Below are 18,424 nucleotides of genomic sequence, written 5' to 3' on the forward strand. Positions count from 1 at the left end.
TTTGTAAGAAAACTTGTTTATTGCAGACTGGAATAAGAGGAATCAGTTTACAAATTTTGAGTCAATAGATTGCTCAACTCCCATGAGGGGAAAATGATTGAACCTGCTCTGAAGTCCAGCAGAAGTTGTCAAAAGAAGTGACATGTTCAGTTTTGGCAACTCTCGACTGATTTCCAGTGGTTTGAAGCTATGCCAGAAATATAAAGAATGTTCAGAGGGCAAGGTATTGATAAATAGTTTTCTGTGTTACATTTGCAAAGATGAAAGATACAGTATATGAAGGACCACACTGGCAGCAATTTCAATTCATTCAATTCATTCACAAACAGATCAAAACATCTCTCATTCAACACTAGAAGCAATTTTGTGCTGAAAAGTTCCCCTTTAAGAATCAATTTTAAATTGGATTCCTTTTTTATTTAAATCATTAGCTAAAAATTTATAATCTTGTCTTATCATCCTCACTTTCTTTGGAATTTGTTTTAAAATCCTAATTTCTCTGCCTTTATATGATATTGTTTCCTCCCTAGACATTTTCAAAATTAAATCCCTCAGACATCTCCTAGAGAAGCGGATATGAATTTCTCTTGGACAGTTGTTACGCCTGTTAATTACGTGGAAAGAGAGGAAAATCAAAATAGAATCGATAGAACAGGTCCAAGATTTTCATCAACAGCTCACAAATACGAATGGTCAATCCACTAAAGAAGAACCTAAAAGGAGACCACAGGAGGACCGATATCATCACAGAACCCAAAAGGAACGACTTTCTCTAATTTCAGGAAGTGATAACCCACAACCTGGGAGAGAAGAGCAAATCCCACAACAACAACAACAAGAGAACCGAATCATTACTAGGCAAAAATCTAAGCAAGACGTAGATAAATGGTGGAGGGGAAGAAGTTGCTCTCCATCAATATAAACGGATTAAATTCATTATCAAAAAGAAAAAGGATATTTTCAAAACTTATTCAACATAACGCAGATATAATATATCTTCAAGAAACACATATTTCAAAAAATGATGAAAGACATCTAATTTGTCCAAAATTAGGGAAACTTTTTACAGCACCGGCCGACAAACACAAGAAAAAAGGAATTGCAATTTACGTAAAACAAGATGTAAAGGCAGAATTAATCTGGTCGGATCCCGAAGGAAGAACTCTGGTTATACAAGTTTGGATAAACCACATCACATTTTTACTTGTAGCAATCTATGCCCCAAATGATGACCAGGGGAAATTTTTTAAACACCTTCACCAAAAAATAGTAGGCTTTGAAAAAAGAAACATTTGCTTGATTGGCGATTTTAACTCCATTGCAGATTACCAGAAAGACCATAGTAATATGGGAAAAAAACAAGAAGGGGAAAAGGGAACTTTCCGCGGCATGTAAGGAAATGTTGAAAGAGTTAAATTTAAAAGATTTATGGAGGGAACGGAATCTTGAAGGAAAACAATTTACATACTATTCTAATCCACATAAGACTTGGACTAGAATAGATATGGCTTGGATGGATTTGGATCTGGCTAATGAAATAAAAGAAATTAAAATCCTACCGAATGAATGGGCTGACCATAACCCAATACAGCTAATTTGGAGAGATAGGAGACGAATAAAAAAAGATGGACACTAAAACAACCAAATTGTAAATGAAGAAGAGTATATTAATAAGCTGAAAGAGGAGCTAAACTATTTTCTAAAAGATAGTAATAATGAAACAACTTCAAAACAGAACATTTGGGATACTATGAAAGCAATTATAAGAGGCACAACAATTTCCTATAATGCTATGAGAAACAAGAGAATCTATGCCCGACAAAACGTATTACAACAACAAATCCAAGACTTAGAAATACAATTACAAAAAACCCCTAAGATCCAAGGACTACAAAACCAGTTAATATTAGCCAAACATAAGCTGAATTTAATTGAACAAGATAAAATAGAAGTTAGCTTGAGAAGGTCCAAACAAAATTACTTTGAACACGCCAATAAACCAGGAAGATGGCTATCTTATAAACTTAAAAAAGAAAAAGAAAAGAGACTGATACACCAATTAATAGACGAGAAAGGCATCCCACAACATGAGATTCAGAAGAAAAAAGATATTATATTAAACTATTTTCAAAGATTATATAAAAAAGAAGAAATCAATGAGGACAAAATAAGAACTTATCTGGAGAATACGAATGATAAAACAATAGGAGAAGGAGACAAAGAATTACTAAATAAGGATATTACATGGTCTGAGTTAAAATCTGCAATGGAAAATCAAAGTAATAATAAATCCCCAGGTCCAGATGGGATTCCAGTAGAATTGTATAAAGCCACAATAGATTTAGTAGGGCCTCTGATGCTGGAAGTGTTTAACGAAGTACTTTTGCCTGCCAAAATGCCAGACTCATGGAGGGGGGCGTTGATTGCGTTAATTCCGAAGGAGGATGTAGATGCCAGATATATCAACAATTATAGACCAATCTCACTTTTAAACGCCGATTATAAATTATTTACTTCAATTATAGCGAATAGAGTAAAACAAGTTTTAAATTTATACATTCATGAAGACCAAAATGGTTTCCTTCCATTCCGCCAAATTAAAAACAATTTAAGAACCGTTATTGACGTCCTAGAATATTATGAAGCTCATCCAGAGAAACAATTTGCATTCATGTTTTTAGATGCGGAGAAAGCATTCGATAACTTACATTGGCACTTTTTAATACAAAAAATCTACAACATGAGTCTGGGCACTAAATTCGAGAACATTATCACAACAATTTACAATACCCAACAAGCTAATATACTAATTAATGGCGAACAAACAGGCCCATTAAGCATTGAAAAGGGCGTTAGACAGGGTTGCCCTCTCTCACCCCTCTTATTTATATTTGCTTTAGAATCACTGTTAACGCGGATAAGACAAAACTTTGAAATCCAAGGAGTTAGGGTCAAAGCAGAGGAATATAAACTACAGGCGTTTGCAGATGATATGGTTTTTTTCCTAGAGGAACCCATGGAAAAAGGACATAACCTAATAAAAGAACTAGAACAATATGGCTCAGTAGCAGGATTAAAGATTAACAGAAATAAGACGAAATTACTGACTAAAAATCTAACAGAGAACCAGAGGAAAGAATTAGAAAAAACCATGGGGATACAGGCAACAAAAAAGGTCAAATATTTAGGCATATGGTTAACACCACATAGTAAATCGCTCAAAGAGAATAATTCTGATAAACTGTTACAGGAAATTAAGAAAGATCTAGAATCTTGGAATAAGTTGCAGCTTTCTCTACTGGGCAGGATTGCCACGATCAAAATGAACATCTTACCAAAACTCCTTTACTTATTCCAGACAATCCCAATAAAATTACCAAAAATTTTTTTTGAAGATATAAATAAGGTAACTCTTAAATTCATTTGGCAAGGAAAAAAGCTAGAATCAGTATTAAGGCCTTACAAGATGCAAAAAGTAGAGGTGGGCTAGCGCTCCCAAACTGGGAATTATATTATTGGGCAGCCAACTTATTATGGTTAAAAGACTGGATCAATTTACAGAATAAAAGAACTTTAGTCTTGGAAGGGCACGATCTTCAGAGAGGATGGCACGCATTTCTATGGGATGTGGGGAAAACTAAACAGTCGTATTTTCATAGACATCTTATTAGAGATTCACTATTAACTAATTGGAAAAAAATATGCAAAAACATTATTTAAAAATTCCGATCTGGCTTTCAACAATGGAGGCAATGGTTCATCCCAACAATTTGGATATAACAAAAATGACTAAATATAAAGATTTATTAGACCCTTTAGGAAAATTAAGAACTCGACAGGACGTACAGGAACAGGGATTTAAAATTGACCAGTGGTTATATATACAAATCCATAGCAGATACAAACAAGATATCAAAGAGTTTGGAATCTATAGCAAATTACAATATTTAGATAAAATCTTATTAGGATCAAATAAAAAGAATATCTCCAAATTTTATAAATATTTATTGGAGGTAGAACTAGAGCAAGAGATAGTGAAAGGGAACATGATAATGTGGAGTAGGAATATTGGAAGAAGCATTACATTAACAGAATGGGAAAAGATCTGGAATAGAAACATTAAGATTACGAAATCCGCAGCGTACAAAGAAAATATGTATAAAATGTTATATAGATGGCACTTACCCCCTTCGAGGTTAGTGAAAATGAACCCAAACTCTAGTCCAAAATGTTGGAAATGTAAAAACATAGAAGGAACCTACTTTCATATGTGGTGGTCCTGTAAGGAAGCCCAGAAATACTGGCAAAAAATTAGAAAATGGTTGGAGGAAATAACCAAAGAACAAATCGAATACAAACCAGAGTTCTTCCTACTAGGGATCTCTGATAAACATTTACCTAAAAAGATGAAATATATAACAATTCATATTCTAACGGCGGCCAGATTAGCATTTGCCCAGTGCTGGAAATCATCCTATATACCTACAGATCAAATGGTCATCCAGAAAATATGTGACTGTGCAGAAATGGACAATTTAACCATAGCTCTTAAAAATAAAGAGTCTTCAGCATTTTATGATAATTGGAATGCTTGGTATAATTGGTTATCTCAGAGATAAACTGTTCAATGAACAATGGGTAATTTAAGCATAAATAGTGATAAGATGTGTATAATTAAAGTAAGGTAGGAGAATTGGATCTTGCAGACTGTCAAAAAGGATATCTGTCTGTTTTTAATGTATTTTCTTTTTTCTTCCGTTTCTTTGTTTTCTTCTTTCTTTTATACCTCTTTTTCTCCTTTTTCGGTACGCAAGACCGAGCGTTTTTTTTTTCCCGTTTTTCCCCCTTTTTTCTTTTTCCTTTTCTCTCCCTGTTGTAGATGTAATGTTGTTATGTTTTTAATTGTAAATTCAATAAATTTTATTCAAAAAAAAAAAAAGAATCAATTTTATGTATGTATGTATGCACTTATTTTTTAGATTTATTTCCCACATTTCTTTTAGAAGCTCATAGCAGTGTTAATAGTCCTCCCTCATCCCATTTTGCTAGACAAAGCTACCTTGTGAGGTGGTTGGGGCTGTTTGTCCCACAAATACCAAAATCCTTTATAAGAAATCAATGGATAAATACAAAATAACATATGTCAGGGTTCCAGCAGTTACTCCAATTAAATCATGAGCCTCAAGCCTCACTCCCAAAACTAAAGAGGATTTATTTGAAGCTACCATTCTATGTCCAGCATTAACCGGGGCGTAGCCAACTCTGAGATATGTAATTTACTGTCACCCTTGATCCTGCTTTTCTCCTCACCCCTCTGGGTGTATCATCCAATGAAAAACATTCATAGCCAAGAGTCATCAATCATGTTCTCCAATTAGATTTTTTTGTGGCAGAAGCTTCAGCCATCTAATCAGTCTTTGAAGAAAATATGAATGGAATGTACTTTCAATTCCACACTGTTGCTTGATCTTTGAAACTCCCCCCACTCTTTCTGTTGTCAACTATAAAACAGGTATACAAAATGTTTTGTGAGTTGACAACATATTTATTAAAATCAAGACAGGCAGATATAGATTATTTGGAATATTGGAATGTGGGTGGTAGGAGGTGGCAACTTTTATCCATGTAGAAGGCATGGCAGAAATTGCAATTATGCAATCCACAAGACTCTGGATTACAGATGAAAAAAGGACACTTTCCTTTGGAGACAAGAGATAGGAATATGAAAATAATAGGTAAGATCTTATTTTATCACATTTGTGTCCTGTTCACAACTGGAGATTTAAAACCTATATACAGAAATTGTCACATATAGACACAGAATGCTTGTTATAGATTAGAGCTGCACCATAGAAATAACCTTTTGAAGAAATCCTGTTCCAAGGAAACAAACAGTGGGTTTGTTTGAATAAATGTAATTCGTTGAGTTAAGTGGAGATGTATCATTAATATTTCAACACTATTTGTACTTTCCTGCAGAAAGTCCCTTTGAATTCAAAGGAGATTGTTTCTTATGATTAATAGCATTGTAAAGTAACTATTTTTAATTTGATGCTGTTGCATTTCAAAAAGATTTTGTCTAAGTGCACTTCTGTTTTAATGAAACTCAAATCCAACTGGTACCAAATTCCTTGGAGACCTTGGAGTCCCTAAATAGACTCTTTGTTTTAATGGTGTCATTTGCATTTGTTAAAAAGGAAGAGTAGCAAAGACTTTACTTTGATGATTGGAACAATGATTGTAAATGTGATGCCTGCATAGCCATGTGGGTATTTTGTTTGACTCCACATAAATTCTTCATGCTGTGGTTCCTGTGTTGATACAGATAGGAGGAACAAGAGAGGCAAGTGACTTCACTTTATCAGAAGAATAATTTTATATTGTTAGACATCTTCCATGTTCTGGTGCCCTCTTGATGTGCAGGATTTTCCTTATGACATATGGGGAAATATAGGGACTGCAGTCCAATCCATCTAGAGGCCAACACATGAAAATGAGTGAATCCATTTTGTCTGCAGTTCTATTCTTTAATGAATTCCTTGTCCTGAGTCAAAGTCAGAACAGAGTAGATTTTATCTATAGCGCTGACAAAATTTCAACTGATTACCTTAGGACATTTTGATTTCCTAATGTTTAACCTCCAACTACAGAATGGGAAGGTTTAATTGAAGACATTTTGGGGAAGGTTTAGTAACAGCCTTGAAAATATTATACTTTTTGTATTGTTATCATTGGTGAAGTAGAATTAGAATTCTTTTATTGGACAAGTGTGATTAGACACACAAGGAATTTGTCTTGGTGCAAATGCTTTCAATGTACATAAACGAAAAGATACATTCATCAAGAGTCAAGAATCATAAGGTACAATACTTAATGATAGTCATAGGGTACAATAAGCAATCAAATCATACTAGGAAACAGTCAATATAGAAACCCATTTAGCTTTATGTTTTTGAAAAATGAAACACCCTTAACTTATTCATGCCTGCTAGTAATAGAGATTTTGAAGGGTAAAATGTTATTTGAAGATGGTAGGCTAGTAGGAGTTTCACAAACCTACACTACTATTACTGTTAATCTTCTCATCACTCCTTATCACCCATCAACTCCCACTTGTGACTGTATGACTGTAACTTTGTCGCTTGTATCCTTATGATTTATATTGACTGTTTCCTAGTATGATTTGATTGCTTATTGTACTCTATGACTATCATTAAGTGTTGTACCTTATGATTCTCGACTCTTGATGAATGTATCTTTTTGTTTATGTACATTGAGAGCATTTGCACCAAGACAAATTTCTTGTGTGTCCAATCACACTTGGCCAATAAAGAATTCTATTCTATTCTATTCTATTCTATTCTATTCTATTCTATTCTATTCTATTCTATTCTATTCTATTCTAAATTGCCCCTTCTGATAGGTACCCTACTGAATAACAAGAGCAATTCTAAGATAATCTGTTGCAGCAATTTGGCTCTGTTATGTATTCCTGAACTAAATCCAAATTAAGAATTTGCATTCAATGGCTTTCAGGATTGAATATTTGCAGTCAAATATTAGATTTATAGTATTCACCCTACAACTATTTTTATCAATTCTGTTTGTTGATTTAGATATTGACTAAAGACTATTTTAAACATAATGATGTAATTTAGTAATGATTTGTTCTTTATCTCTTCATCTTACATTAATGTTTATATAGTACTGTAACTTTTATACTATTTTTTATAATCTAAATAATCACAGAAAAAGAGAAAAAATATTAGAAAGGGAGTGGACTACTAAAGCCTCATGACTCTTAGTAATAGGAAATAAACTTTAAAACTGATCTTTAGCTCTCATTACTAAGAGAAAGAGACACGATCTAACTACTAATATAGTTTCCTTTTCCATTGTGGACTTCTTCCCAACATCCCGTTCCCAACATCCCATTCCCAACTACCCTCTGTAGTCTGCAGATACATATGGAAGAAATGTAGGTGTTAGCCTGCACCTCCACTATACTCTAAAATCCAAATAGACAGTATATTCTTTTAGCATATCTCTTTTGCACTGTCTTATTTTAGGAATTCCTGTGGCTCAGTCTGATTACCAGAAAGATGGAAGAAAGCAACACAACTGTTTTGATGGACTTCTACTTGACTGAACTGTCTGATCTCCCTGAAGTACAGATTGCCCTCTTTATGGTGATTCTGCTGATCTATTTGACCACCCTGGCAGGGAACGGATCTATTCTCATGGCCATAGGAACAGATGCTCACCTCCAAACTCCAATGTACTTCTTTCTGAGTAATTTGTCACTGCTGGATATCCTTTGTCCAACAGTCATTGTACCAAAGATGCTCCAAATATTCTTGTCAAAGGACAAGAAAATATCCTTTGTTGGCTGCGTTCTGCAACTCTTCTTGCTTATTGATATGGTGGGCACTGAAATCTTCTTGCTTGCAGTGATGGCTTATGACCGCTATGTGGCAATATGTAGTCCTTTACATTATGCTACTATAATGAATAAACAATGGTGTATTCAACTGATGGCTGTGATATGGCTATTGGGCTTAATTAATTCTATGATTCATACCTCATTGACTTTTAGAGTGTCTTTTTGTGGTTTTAAGAAACTCAACCAATATTTCTGTGATCTTCAACCTGTGATGGCTCTCTCTTGTTCTTCCACTTATCTTGCAGAAATTGTTCTTCTACTTGTTGCTGGTATTATAGGTAGTGGGGCTTTTCTGGTCACCCTGATCTCTTACATCTACATAATTTCTACCATCTTGCGCATGGCTTCCACTGAGGGGAGGCACAAAGCCTTTTCCACTTGTGGTTCTCATTTAATTGTCGTATGTCTTTTCTATGGGGCCACCATTGCTACCTATGCTCGTCCCACCTCTTCTTATTCAGGCAAACAGGGCAGAATAATTTCCATGCTGTATGGGATCATTACTCCCATGCTGAACCCTATGATCTACAGTCTGAGAAATAAGGAAGTTAAAAACGCATTGTACAAAGCCTTCAATCTGAAAAGATTTTCATAAACATCTCTTTTCTTTCCTTCTTTAATGATCAAGATATGTTAAGTTTTTAAGGCATTGTTTTTGTTTTCCTGATCTAGCCATGTTGTCACTGTAATGAGCCAAGGTGAGCACTAAGATTGCCCGCTTTTGTTCAATATTTGTAATGGTATATGGAAAAGAACTTGGGAAATTAGGCCAAGAGAGATGCCAAGAGAATGGTCAGATAAGAAACAACATAGTCCGCAATTGGATAGTGGGAAGGGCAGAAAGCATAGATGAGACACTCCTTTGCTTGTAAAGAAAATGGAGGGGAAATACGTACTTTCAATGTTGCAAGATTTTGTCAATGTACTTAGAAATAATCTCATCTAGTTGTAATGGTTTGCCCCACAAGGCTGACAATATTTCTCCTTTGGTCTCCACAAGGAGAGAACCAGTTTGGTGTGGTGATTAAAGCATCAGGCCAGAAAGTGGGAGACTATGATTTCTAGTTCTTCCTTCGGCATAAAGCTAGCGAGGTGGCCTTGGGCTAGTTACTTTCTTTCAGCTCTAAGAAGGAGGCAATTGTAAACTATTTCTGAAATCCTTGCCAAGAAAATTGCTGGGACTTGTCCAGCAATTCTTGAGAATCGGACATGATTGAAAGGAAGAAAAAAAATCTACAAAGGGGAGGCTGAAGATTTTTGCTTTTGTTTTAGAACCATCCATGCCTTATTAGATATTAGAACACATATACATTGTGATGTAACTGTACTTATAATGCAATGTTGCAACAGTCCAATTCTGTTATCCTAATTGACATTCTCACTTTTAGGTGAGCTTCCTTCTGCTTTCTATTGAAAAGAAGGCAATCTGTGATAAACGTGATTTCCTTCCCTCAAAATAAATGACTGTTCTAATGTTTATGGATCCATGGTATTCTTCTACCAACTTTTGCTGTTTAAATAACAATAGCTTGATATCTTAATGGATGTTCCTCTTTTGTCTTAATTTTTCTAAGAACACATGAAATTTATGTGAACTACACAAAAGTGAGATAAGCTTACGTTCTCATTATATGTCAATACTCCTCCCCAGCCGCTCCATAATTCTGATTTTGAATGGGAATATTAACATCTATTCCATCCCAACATAACACTGTCGGTGAGAAAGTTATTGATTAACTGAGATTAATGTGCTTCTCATGTTAGATTGCACAAATCTGCTACTGTGCTGAAAATTTCAGACTCCAGTTTTTTTCATTCCTTATTTCCTCACTGACCATCTGTGATTGTCTTTTCTAGAGCTTGAGATAGAGAAGATATCATAACCAAATGTGAGAATGTACACAATGTTATTGAGCGAGTGTCTCTTCCTGAGTCACTGCTGGTTTTGGAAGTGAAAAAATCTGGAGGGGGCGGGAAAGAGGAAGTTGGGGATGAGACAGAAGAGAATTTTAAAAAGCTATATTCTAATTTATTCAAACTCTGTTTTACATATACTGTATATATACATATTCATTTACATAAATAAAAGAGAAACATATAAAGAGAAATTAGAAAAGGTATTTTAAAAGTGTAAACAAGCAGTTAAAAAAGAAATGTAAAAATGTTACTTTCAATTTTTTAAGCAGTTATAATAAACTAATTATCCTTCCCCCCTCTTTCTTATTACATTACAAAGGTTCTTTCTATCCTGTATTCAATCAGTTTTACATTCAGTAAATCAAGGAATCACCATTCCACTCCCACCCTATATTCAGTAATATGTTTCAAAAAAGATTTCCAGTTGGTACCTGAAGTTGCCTTCCTGATCCAGAAATATTTGATCATATTCACCCCCCATCTCCAACCTATAATTTCTTGGGAAAGTGATGACTCAATTTCAACTTTGAGAAAATTAATTATCTTGAGATCTAATTGCGGAATAGAAATAGTGTCAGTCACTCTAGTGGATGAAGCTTGTCAGGACAGGGATGAAGAAAGAGATCCTTCTGATTCTTCTGGTTGTCCCAGGATTGAACATTCTCCTCCATGCTTTTTCTTGCCATGTTGTATGAAACCATCGGGGGAGGGGGCATCTGTTGTGTAGGATGAGATTTGTTTATTTATTTTATTTGCATGCTGCCCAATGGCTCTGATGATATTCAGGTATGCATTACCAAACTGGAAATGGCTTGACCAATGTCTATCAGGTAGAAAAGAAAGCCCAATTAAATGCCTCCAAATCCAAATCATTCATCAGTAAACATCCAGAAACATTGTTTCCCCCCCAAAGGACTTGGGGCATGAGTTAGGGGTCATCATAGAAACTGTGGTTATGGTTCGTGTGACCCACTGTGGTCAGGATTGATCATTCATGCTTTGAGCATCACTTGGAGGTAATGCAATCTAAGTAGGGCAGGCTTTGGAGAGCACCTGGAAACCGCAGGTGGTTTAAAATGCAGCTGCAAGATTCATGGTAAGCCAATGGCAGGATCGCATCTTTCCTGAAACTACTGCATTGGATCCCACTAGTCTTCAAGACCCAACGCCAAGTTCTGGTAACGACCTATATCCATGTTGGCAAACATGTGCCACGTGTGCTGGAAGTGGCATGCAGAGCCATTTCCGCTGGCACGTGAGAGCTTGCCTAGAAGAGCCTCACTGCACATGAGCATGCGCACCGCCGCCCAACAGTTGACTTTCAGGTATCTGGCGCGCATGCACAGGGGGTGGAGGGGGGTGCATGGGAGATGCATGCACATGCGTAGATGCACAGTGCATGAGGGGGAATCACCGAAAATGAGCAGAGATGCACAGAGTGCAAGCGGGAAATCACGCACTCATGCACAGATGTCCTGCACACGAGGTGGGGGGTCACACACATATAAACAGGGGGATGCATTGCCTTCTGGGTGCTGGCAATTATCAGCAAGGGAGCTGAAAAAGGTTAACCACCACTGACCTATATGGTCCTATGAGACAGCACTATCTTACATTCAATTCTACTTGCAGCGATTGGATCCTCCTCTTCACAGGAAAAAAAAAATCCTAACAAAACCTGTTAAGAATCACACACACACACACACACACACACAAATTAAGGAGGTGGCATGAATGAGATGCTAGGTTTTCTCTGTCCACACGTTGGAATTCTTAACCCACAAAGATCTGTAAAGCCTCATCTTTAATACCCTTAAGAAAACAAATGAGTAAGTTTGGGAGCTGTAGCATGGGTGCACATGTCCCATGGTTTGTGTCTGTGTTTTTATTGAGCCTCAATATGCTTTTAATTGGTTTTAATGTAATTATTATTATTATTTTCTGTCACCCCAAGTTTCTTGGCTAGATGGCTGGCCATATAAATTGGATAGATAAATGAATGAATGAGTGAGTGAATGAATGCACGCATGCTACCATTTAAAGACATTTTTAATACCTTGCCTTCAACTTTAGCTTGATTTTACAGACATCTGTCTTAAGAGAGGGTTGATTTATTGTTGCTATTTTTTAAAAAATTGGCTCATTTCTATTGCTGATTTTGTAATTTTAATCTGTTGCACTTTACCTAGTGCATGGTTGGTTGAGTGAACAAGGTATAAAAAGCTGCAAAATAGATACATATATACATGTCACATTATAAAAAACAACTTCTTAATCTTCAGTCTTCTCCAGGCTCCTTTAACTTCTTTGTTTCTTAAAACATAGATAAGGGGGTTCAGCATGGGGATCCCCACAGCATAAAACACAGAAATTACTTTGTCATAATTCAGAGAATGAGAAGAGCTTGGTTGCACATACATGAAGAAGAGGGTACCATAGAAAATCACAATAGCAGCCAGGTGGGAGGCACAGGTAGAGAAGGCTTTGTGCCTTCCGCTAGTAGAATGTTTTCTAAAGATGGCATTCAGAATATAGATATAGGATATGATGACTGTGAAGAGGGATCCAGTTAAATTGATAGTACTCAAGGTAAAAAGCTGGATTTCTTTTGGCTGAGTGTTAGAGCAGGATAAAGCTAGAAGTGGTGGGTCATTGCAGTAAAAGTGGTTAAGTAAATTTGGACCACAGAAGGATAATTGGAATGTTAATGCTGTCTGGATTATGGAGTTCACAAATCCATAGCTATAGACGCCAACTACCAAGGAAACACAGCACTTTTTGGACATAATTCTGGAATAAAGCAATGGATGGCAAATGGCCACGTATCGATCATATGCCATGACTGATAGCAAAAACAATTCAGTGGTCACCAATGCAACAAACATAAAAAATTGTATAAGACATCCAGCCCATGAAATGGTTTTCTTGTCAGCTAAAAAATCTGCCATTGCCTTGGGCGTAACGGTTGAAGAATAGCTGGCATCCAAGAATGCCAAATGGCTGAGGAAGAAGTACATTGGAGTATGCAGCTCGGGATCCATCTTGATCAACAGGATCATTCCAAGATTTGCACTCAGTGTGATGATATAAATCATCAAGAATATATTAAAGAGAACAACTTGTAATTCTGGATGCTCTGTGAATCCTGAAAAGATGAATTCAATCACCTGGGTCTGATTTTGTCCAATCATGTAGTCCTGTCCTTTTTTTTTTTTCCTTCCAAGGGTGTGAAGAAAGAAAGAAGAAATTAAGATTACTATATTGGTGTTTATTAATTTTTGATGTTTACTGAATTATTTTAAAATAAATATTTAATGTTTGTTGATCTAAAAAGTGGTACCCAGCACATGTGGGAATAACACTATGATGATTTAAATATGCATCACTGAAGTTTATAATTCAAGCTCACTCACTTTATTATTGACCTTGAGAGTCAGCTTGGTCTAGTGTTTAAGGCACCAATCTAGAAACCAGGAAACTGTGAGTTCTAGTTTCACCTAAGCCATGAAAGCCAGCTGGGTGACTTTGGGCCAGTCACTCTCTCTTTCTCTCAGCCCAACTCCCCTCACAGTGTTGTTGTGGGAAAAAGATGAAGATGTGTTGGAAATATTTGCTGCTTTGAGTTATTTGTAAAAATATTAAAGGCGCTGTACAAAAACAAACAAACAAATAATACAATTTCTCTAAATCAAATCATTTTTTCCACATTTTCATACTCTTTTCAGTTTAAAACTGAAAACAAAACTTTTGGCTGGAACAATCTTGTCCCAATGTAGTTATACTACCTTTCACAAATCTTGTTCATTATCTTTTCTTCACCCTTTCAATCAGACTTCTGCTAACACTTTCCTAGGCGTATTTAATAAACTTGTCTATAGTACTTGCAACTATTCTTTTTATCTTTGCTTTGTATAAGGAACCATAATTCTTTCAATTTCCAGGCAGAAACACAGCCTCCATACACATTAATTAAGTCTCATAGTCATTTTGGAAACAACTGACACTCATATTTTAACACTTTTTGAATTATACCATTTACATTTGCTGTTGGTAGAACATATATTAGAATTGGCAGTGAAAATTTTGGGGAATAGAATACTTTCTGCCTTTTAGGATCAACCGTCAACAGGAAATTAACAGTCTATAATAAAAAGGCAGAGTAACAATGATGGGGCATCCTGAAGACTTTGGAAAAGAATATGCCTATAATATAATACCTACATATATTCCTACAAAATACTACATATTATTCTCTGTGACATTATATGGAATGAAAGTTGGACTTTGATGAAACAGGATAAGAAGAATATTTGATACTTTCATTTTGGTATTGGAAACCTGAGAATGCCATGGACAGCCAAAAAACCCCCAAACCAATGGATAAACAAATTAACCAAGAATTCGCATGTAAGGCACAAAGTCTCAAATGATTGTACTCTGAATACAATCTTATGCAAAGACCTAGTTGTGTTGAGAAGGCTCTAATGCTGGGAAAGACTGAAGGAAAGGTAGGCCTTCTTTACCTTGACATTGATTGCTGTTCTCCAGGACCAAAATATTTTTACAAACTCACCAGTGGAACAATGAGTAGGCAGGTTTTGTTTTCCTCCAAATGTTCTGATGGAAGGAAGGGTAGACGGATGGACTGACCACTGTTTTAAAAAATGGTGAAATTGACAAGGCTATGCTATTTTCTCCTTCCAGGTCTACATGTAACCAAAATGTACAAAAGAGCCACCACTAAATGTTAATTTTAGCTTTTGCAAAAATGAATTATTAAAGTATTATTAAAAAACAATGAATTATTGCAGCCTTTTTAAAAACTTTCTGATGATTTAAACACTACCAATATATATGCTTCTGAAGCTGGAGTAAGTTGATTTCATACATACACACATACGTACATACATACATACATACATACATATCTCTATGTATATATATCAAGAGGCACCAGTGCAGCCAACCAGCCCAGCACACCAGCCCCCACCACCAGAGAGATGGCAGCTCCGATCACACACTGCTTGCACTGGCACAAATCCGAAAGCACCAGCCTGAGGATGGCGAGTGGGACCGCGCTGAAACGTTGCCAAGATACTCTTAATCTTACATGGGAAAAGGCCCGAACACACCTAGACCTACATACCTGTATCCGTGAAAATCTACGAAAACTTAGATAGATAGATAGATAAATAGATAGATAGATAGATAGATAGATAGATAGATAGATAGATAAATAGATAGATAGATAGATATAGAGATAAATAGATATATAGATATAGATGAAATATAGTGGAGTTAAGAGCCTTCCTGAGTAGTCCAATGTACCCTTGAAGCACAGTTGTTAGCAAGCATTTATATAGGAAACCGCATAATTATATACAGTATTGCAGTTGGCTTAATAATCTTCTCCCTTGATAGTGGTTAAATATATTTACTAACAAGCAGTGACTGGAGGAAAAATGGAAACAGAAAACAGCCAGACACCATTTTCCTAAGCCAAGTCTCTGATGAGGTTCTCCTGTGCCTGACTTATTTTTGAAAGATCTCTGCCTAGCTCAGCAAAACAGCAGCTGCCTCCATTTTGGCTGCACATTTGTTCATAGAATGCAAACACTGCTAGAGATAACTGGTCTCATTAAATACTACTTTGTACAAAAAAAAATCCTGAACACAGATAACTGAATATAACAGGAGATACTTTTTAAGCTTGTTTTGATCCTATTGTGCTAGAGCCATACTTACAAGGCTATACTTTCTGAGATGCCAAGGTGTTCAGAAGCTAACATTGTTCTTTGTTCTCTTTTCACATACAATATGCTGATGTTGACAACTGTCTTTACTGGGATCTAGTAATAGTTCAAGGAATGAATCTTTCTAAACATGAAAGTTTTACCTTTGATTCTCTTAGGCGCCATAGAAGGGCAGCTTCCTAATTAATGAAGAAGGGCAGATAAACTGCACTAAGATGGACAACAAGCTGGAACTTAAATATTTTGGAGAAAACCAAATCCTATACAGCAGGCATGTCCAATCCATGACCTGCAGGCCTGGATAGTTAGTAATGTGACCCCCACAACTTTTAACTTTATTTTTTTGTGATTTTTTAAAAAAGTGATACTATTTAATACATTTTATATGTGGTCCAAGACCTTCACTCCTCTCCTAACGAGGTCCAGGTAAGTCAAAAGGTTGGACACTCATGCTATATAGCATCCTTAATTTCTCTTGCTAAGAGCTAGAACTATTGAGTGGTATGGAGATAGTCTTGAAAAAAGAATGCAAAAGTCTGCTCCAAAGCTCCGTGACTTGAAAGCCCATGCTTACTCTATTCCATGTGATTAGAACATAGTTTTATACTAAAAATACACATATAGACTGGGTGAAATCAGGCTCAATAGCAGTAACTGTGAGAGGGATCTTGGAGTCTTAGTGTACAACCAGCTAAATATGAGCCAGCAGTGTGCAGCAGCAGCCAAAAAACCAATGCAATCCTAAATTGCATTAATAGAGAGATACAATCAAGATCAAGTGAGGTACCACTCTGTAAATCCTTAGTAAGACCACACCTAGAGTACTGCATCCAGTTTGGGTCACCAAAAGATGTTGAGACTCTAGAAAAAGTACAGAGAAGAGCAACCAGGATGATTAGGGGACTGGAGACTAAAACATAGAAGAACAGTTACAGGAACTGGGCTTGGCTAGTCTAATAAAGGGGAGACATGATAGCGGTCTTCCAATATTTGAGGGGCTGCCACAGAGAGGAAAGGGGTCAAGCTATTTTCTAAAGCTCCTGTAAGCCCGACAAGGAATAATGGATGGAAACTGAACAAGGAGAGATTTAACCTGGAAATAAGGAGAAACTTTCTGACAGTGAGAACAATCAACCAATGGAACAGCTTGCCCTCGGAAGTTGTGGGAGTGCCATCAGTTGAGACTTTCAAGAAGAGATTGGACTGCCATTTGTCAGAAGTGGTATAGGGTCTCCTACTTGGGTGGGGGGTTGGACTAGATGACCTACAAGGTCCCTTCCAACTCTGATTATCTGTAAGTCTATTATGTGTCTCCTTTTTTCCTTACTTTTTTTGCCTTTTACCATCCTGGCATGTTAGAAAACTGGGGGTTGCAATCATTTCTGCAGTCAGCATGTCTGATTACAGAAAGGGAAAGCATCACAAAGCTACCAGGGTTTGCTTGGATCCTTCCAGTGAGATTGGATTTCATCTCCTCTGGTTATATAATCCCATTTGCTTCCCATTTGGAGTATAGACAAATCCAATGCATATCCCTACAGTGGAATCATTGCATTAAGCCTGGCTCTCTTCCTTTCTGATTTCTGTGTCTTTTTATGGTCACTGAAATCTGAAGACAGGCAGAATATTTCTGAATCTGGAATTAACACAACAATGCAGTTGATTTACAAAAAGTATGCTTATTCTTTAGGGCAGAAAAGCATAAATGAATTTGTGGAACTGCTTTCTTTTTCTTTTATTTCTGATAATTCAGCAGTAATTGCAGTTGTCACTGTGCTAAAATGAAGATTTTTTTGGACAGAAGTAGTATAATGCATTCCAATTCATATTTTTAGGGGGCGGGGAGATGAGGGAAAAGAGAAATAAAACTATTCTTTATACTTTTTTTGCTGCCACCTCATAAGGATTTAATTGGAATCCATATATTAAGCTTGGATCTTATTCTCATTCAGGATTCTTGTGCTTTTGGGCATCTTGTCTGTTCTTTACTTGGAACTCCGATACTTTAGATATGCATTTATATATGGATGAGTGGGGTGGTGGTGGTGGAGTGTTTATGAACATTATATACTGCCTCTTTTTTTTAATTTTAAAGCCAAGTCAATCATGAACAAACAGAATTTTATTTAACAATAATATTGTATGAGAAGATAGCATAGGATATGATGAATTGTTTCTTTTAAAAGTGATGCATACACAGTACTCCTCCTCTGTGTTTAATTAAATTGGTATTTTAGTCCTTTTTCCTATTTCTTTATTATATACCAGCCATCTCCTTCTCCTCTACTATTTTTCTCTCTCTGTCCTTCTC

General features: G+C 36.1%; 2 protein-coding genes across 2 annotated transcripts; one reads left to right on the forward strand and one right to left on the reverse strand.

Annotated features, from left to right (window-relative positions):
- Nucleotides 1–7,102: 7,102 nt before the first annotated feature.
- On the reverse strand, nucleotides 7,103–13,551 carry LOC113448836 (olfactory receptor 5M5-like). Its single transcript, XM_026719652.2, has 2 exons — nucleotides 12,637–13,551; nucleotides 7,103–7,144 (listed from the first exon to the last, which is right to left on the reverse strand). Exons 1-2 carry the CDS (start codon nucleotides 13,549–13,551, stop codon nucleotides 7,103–7,105), a joined length of 957 nt encoding a protein of 318 aa, XP_026575437.2.
- Nucleotides 8,103–9,038, forward strand: LOC113448837 (olfactory receptor 5V1-like). Its single transcript, XM_026719653.2, has one exon. It carries the CDS (start codon nucleotides 8,103–8,105, stop codon nucleotides 9,036–9,038), a length of 936 nt encoding a protein of 311 aa, XP_026575438.2.
- Nucleotides 13,552–18,424: the final 4,873 nt, after the last annotated feature.

The sequence above is a fragment of the Pseudonaja textilis genome, chromosome 1 (assembly GCF_049901715.1).
Source record: "Pseudonaja textilis isolate UNSWEBS1 chromosome 1, rPseTex1.2, whole genome shotgun sequence".
In the NCBI taxonomy this organism is placed as follows: Eukaryota; Metazoa; Chordata; class Lepidosauria; order Squamata; family Elapidae; genus Pseudonaja; species Pseudonaja textilis.

What these genes read in the sequence shown, in the direction of transcription:
- LOC113448837 (XM_026719653.2), top strand. Translation starts at nt 8,103, where the DNA reads ATGGAAGAAAGCAACACAACTGTTTTGATGGACTTCTACTTGACTGAA.
- LOC113448836 (XM_026719652.2), bottom strand. Translation starts at nt 13,551, where the DNA reads ATGATTGGACAAAATCAGACCCAGGTGATTGAATTCATCTTTTCAGGA. An exon ending in GAGCCTGGAGAAGACTGAAG is followed by an intron (nt 7,145 to 12,636) that starts ATTAAGAAGTTG and finishes TCATAAGGATAC; the next exon opens with AAGCGACAAAGTTACAGTCA.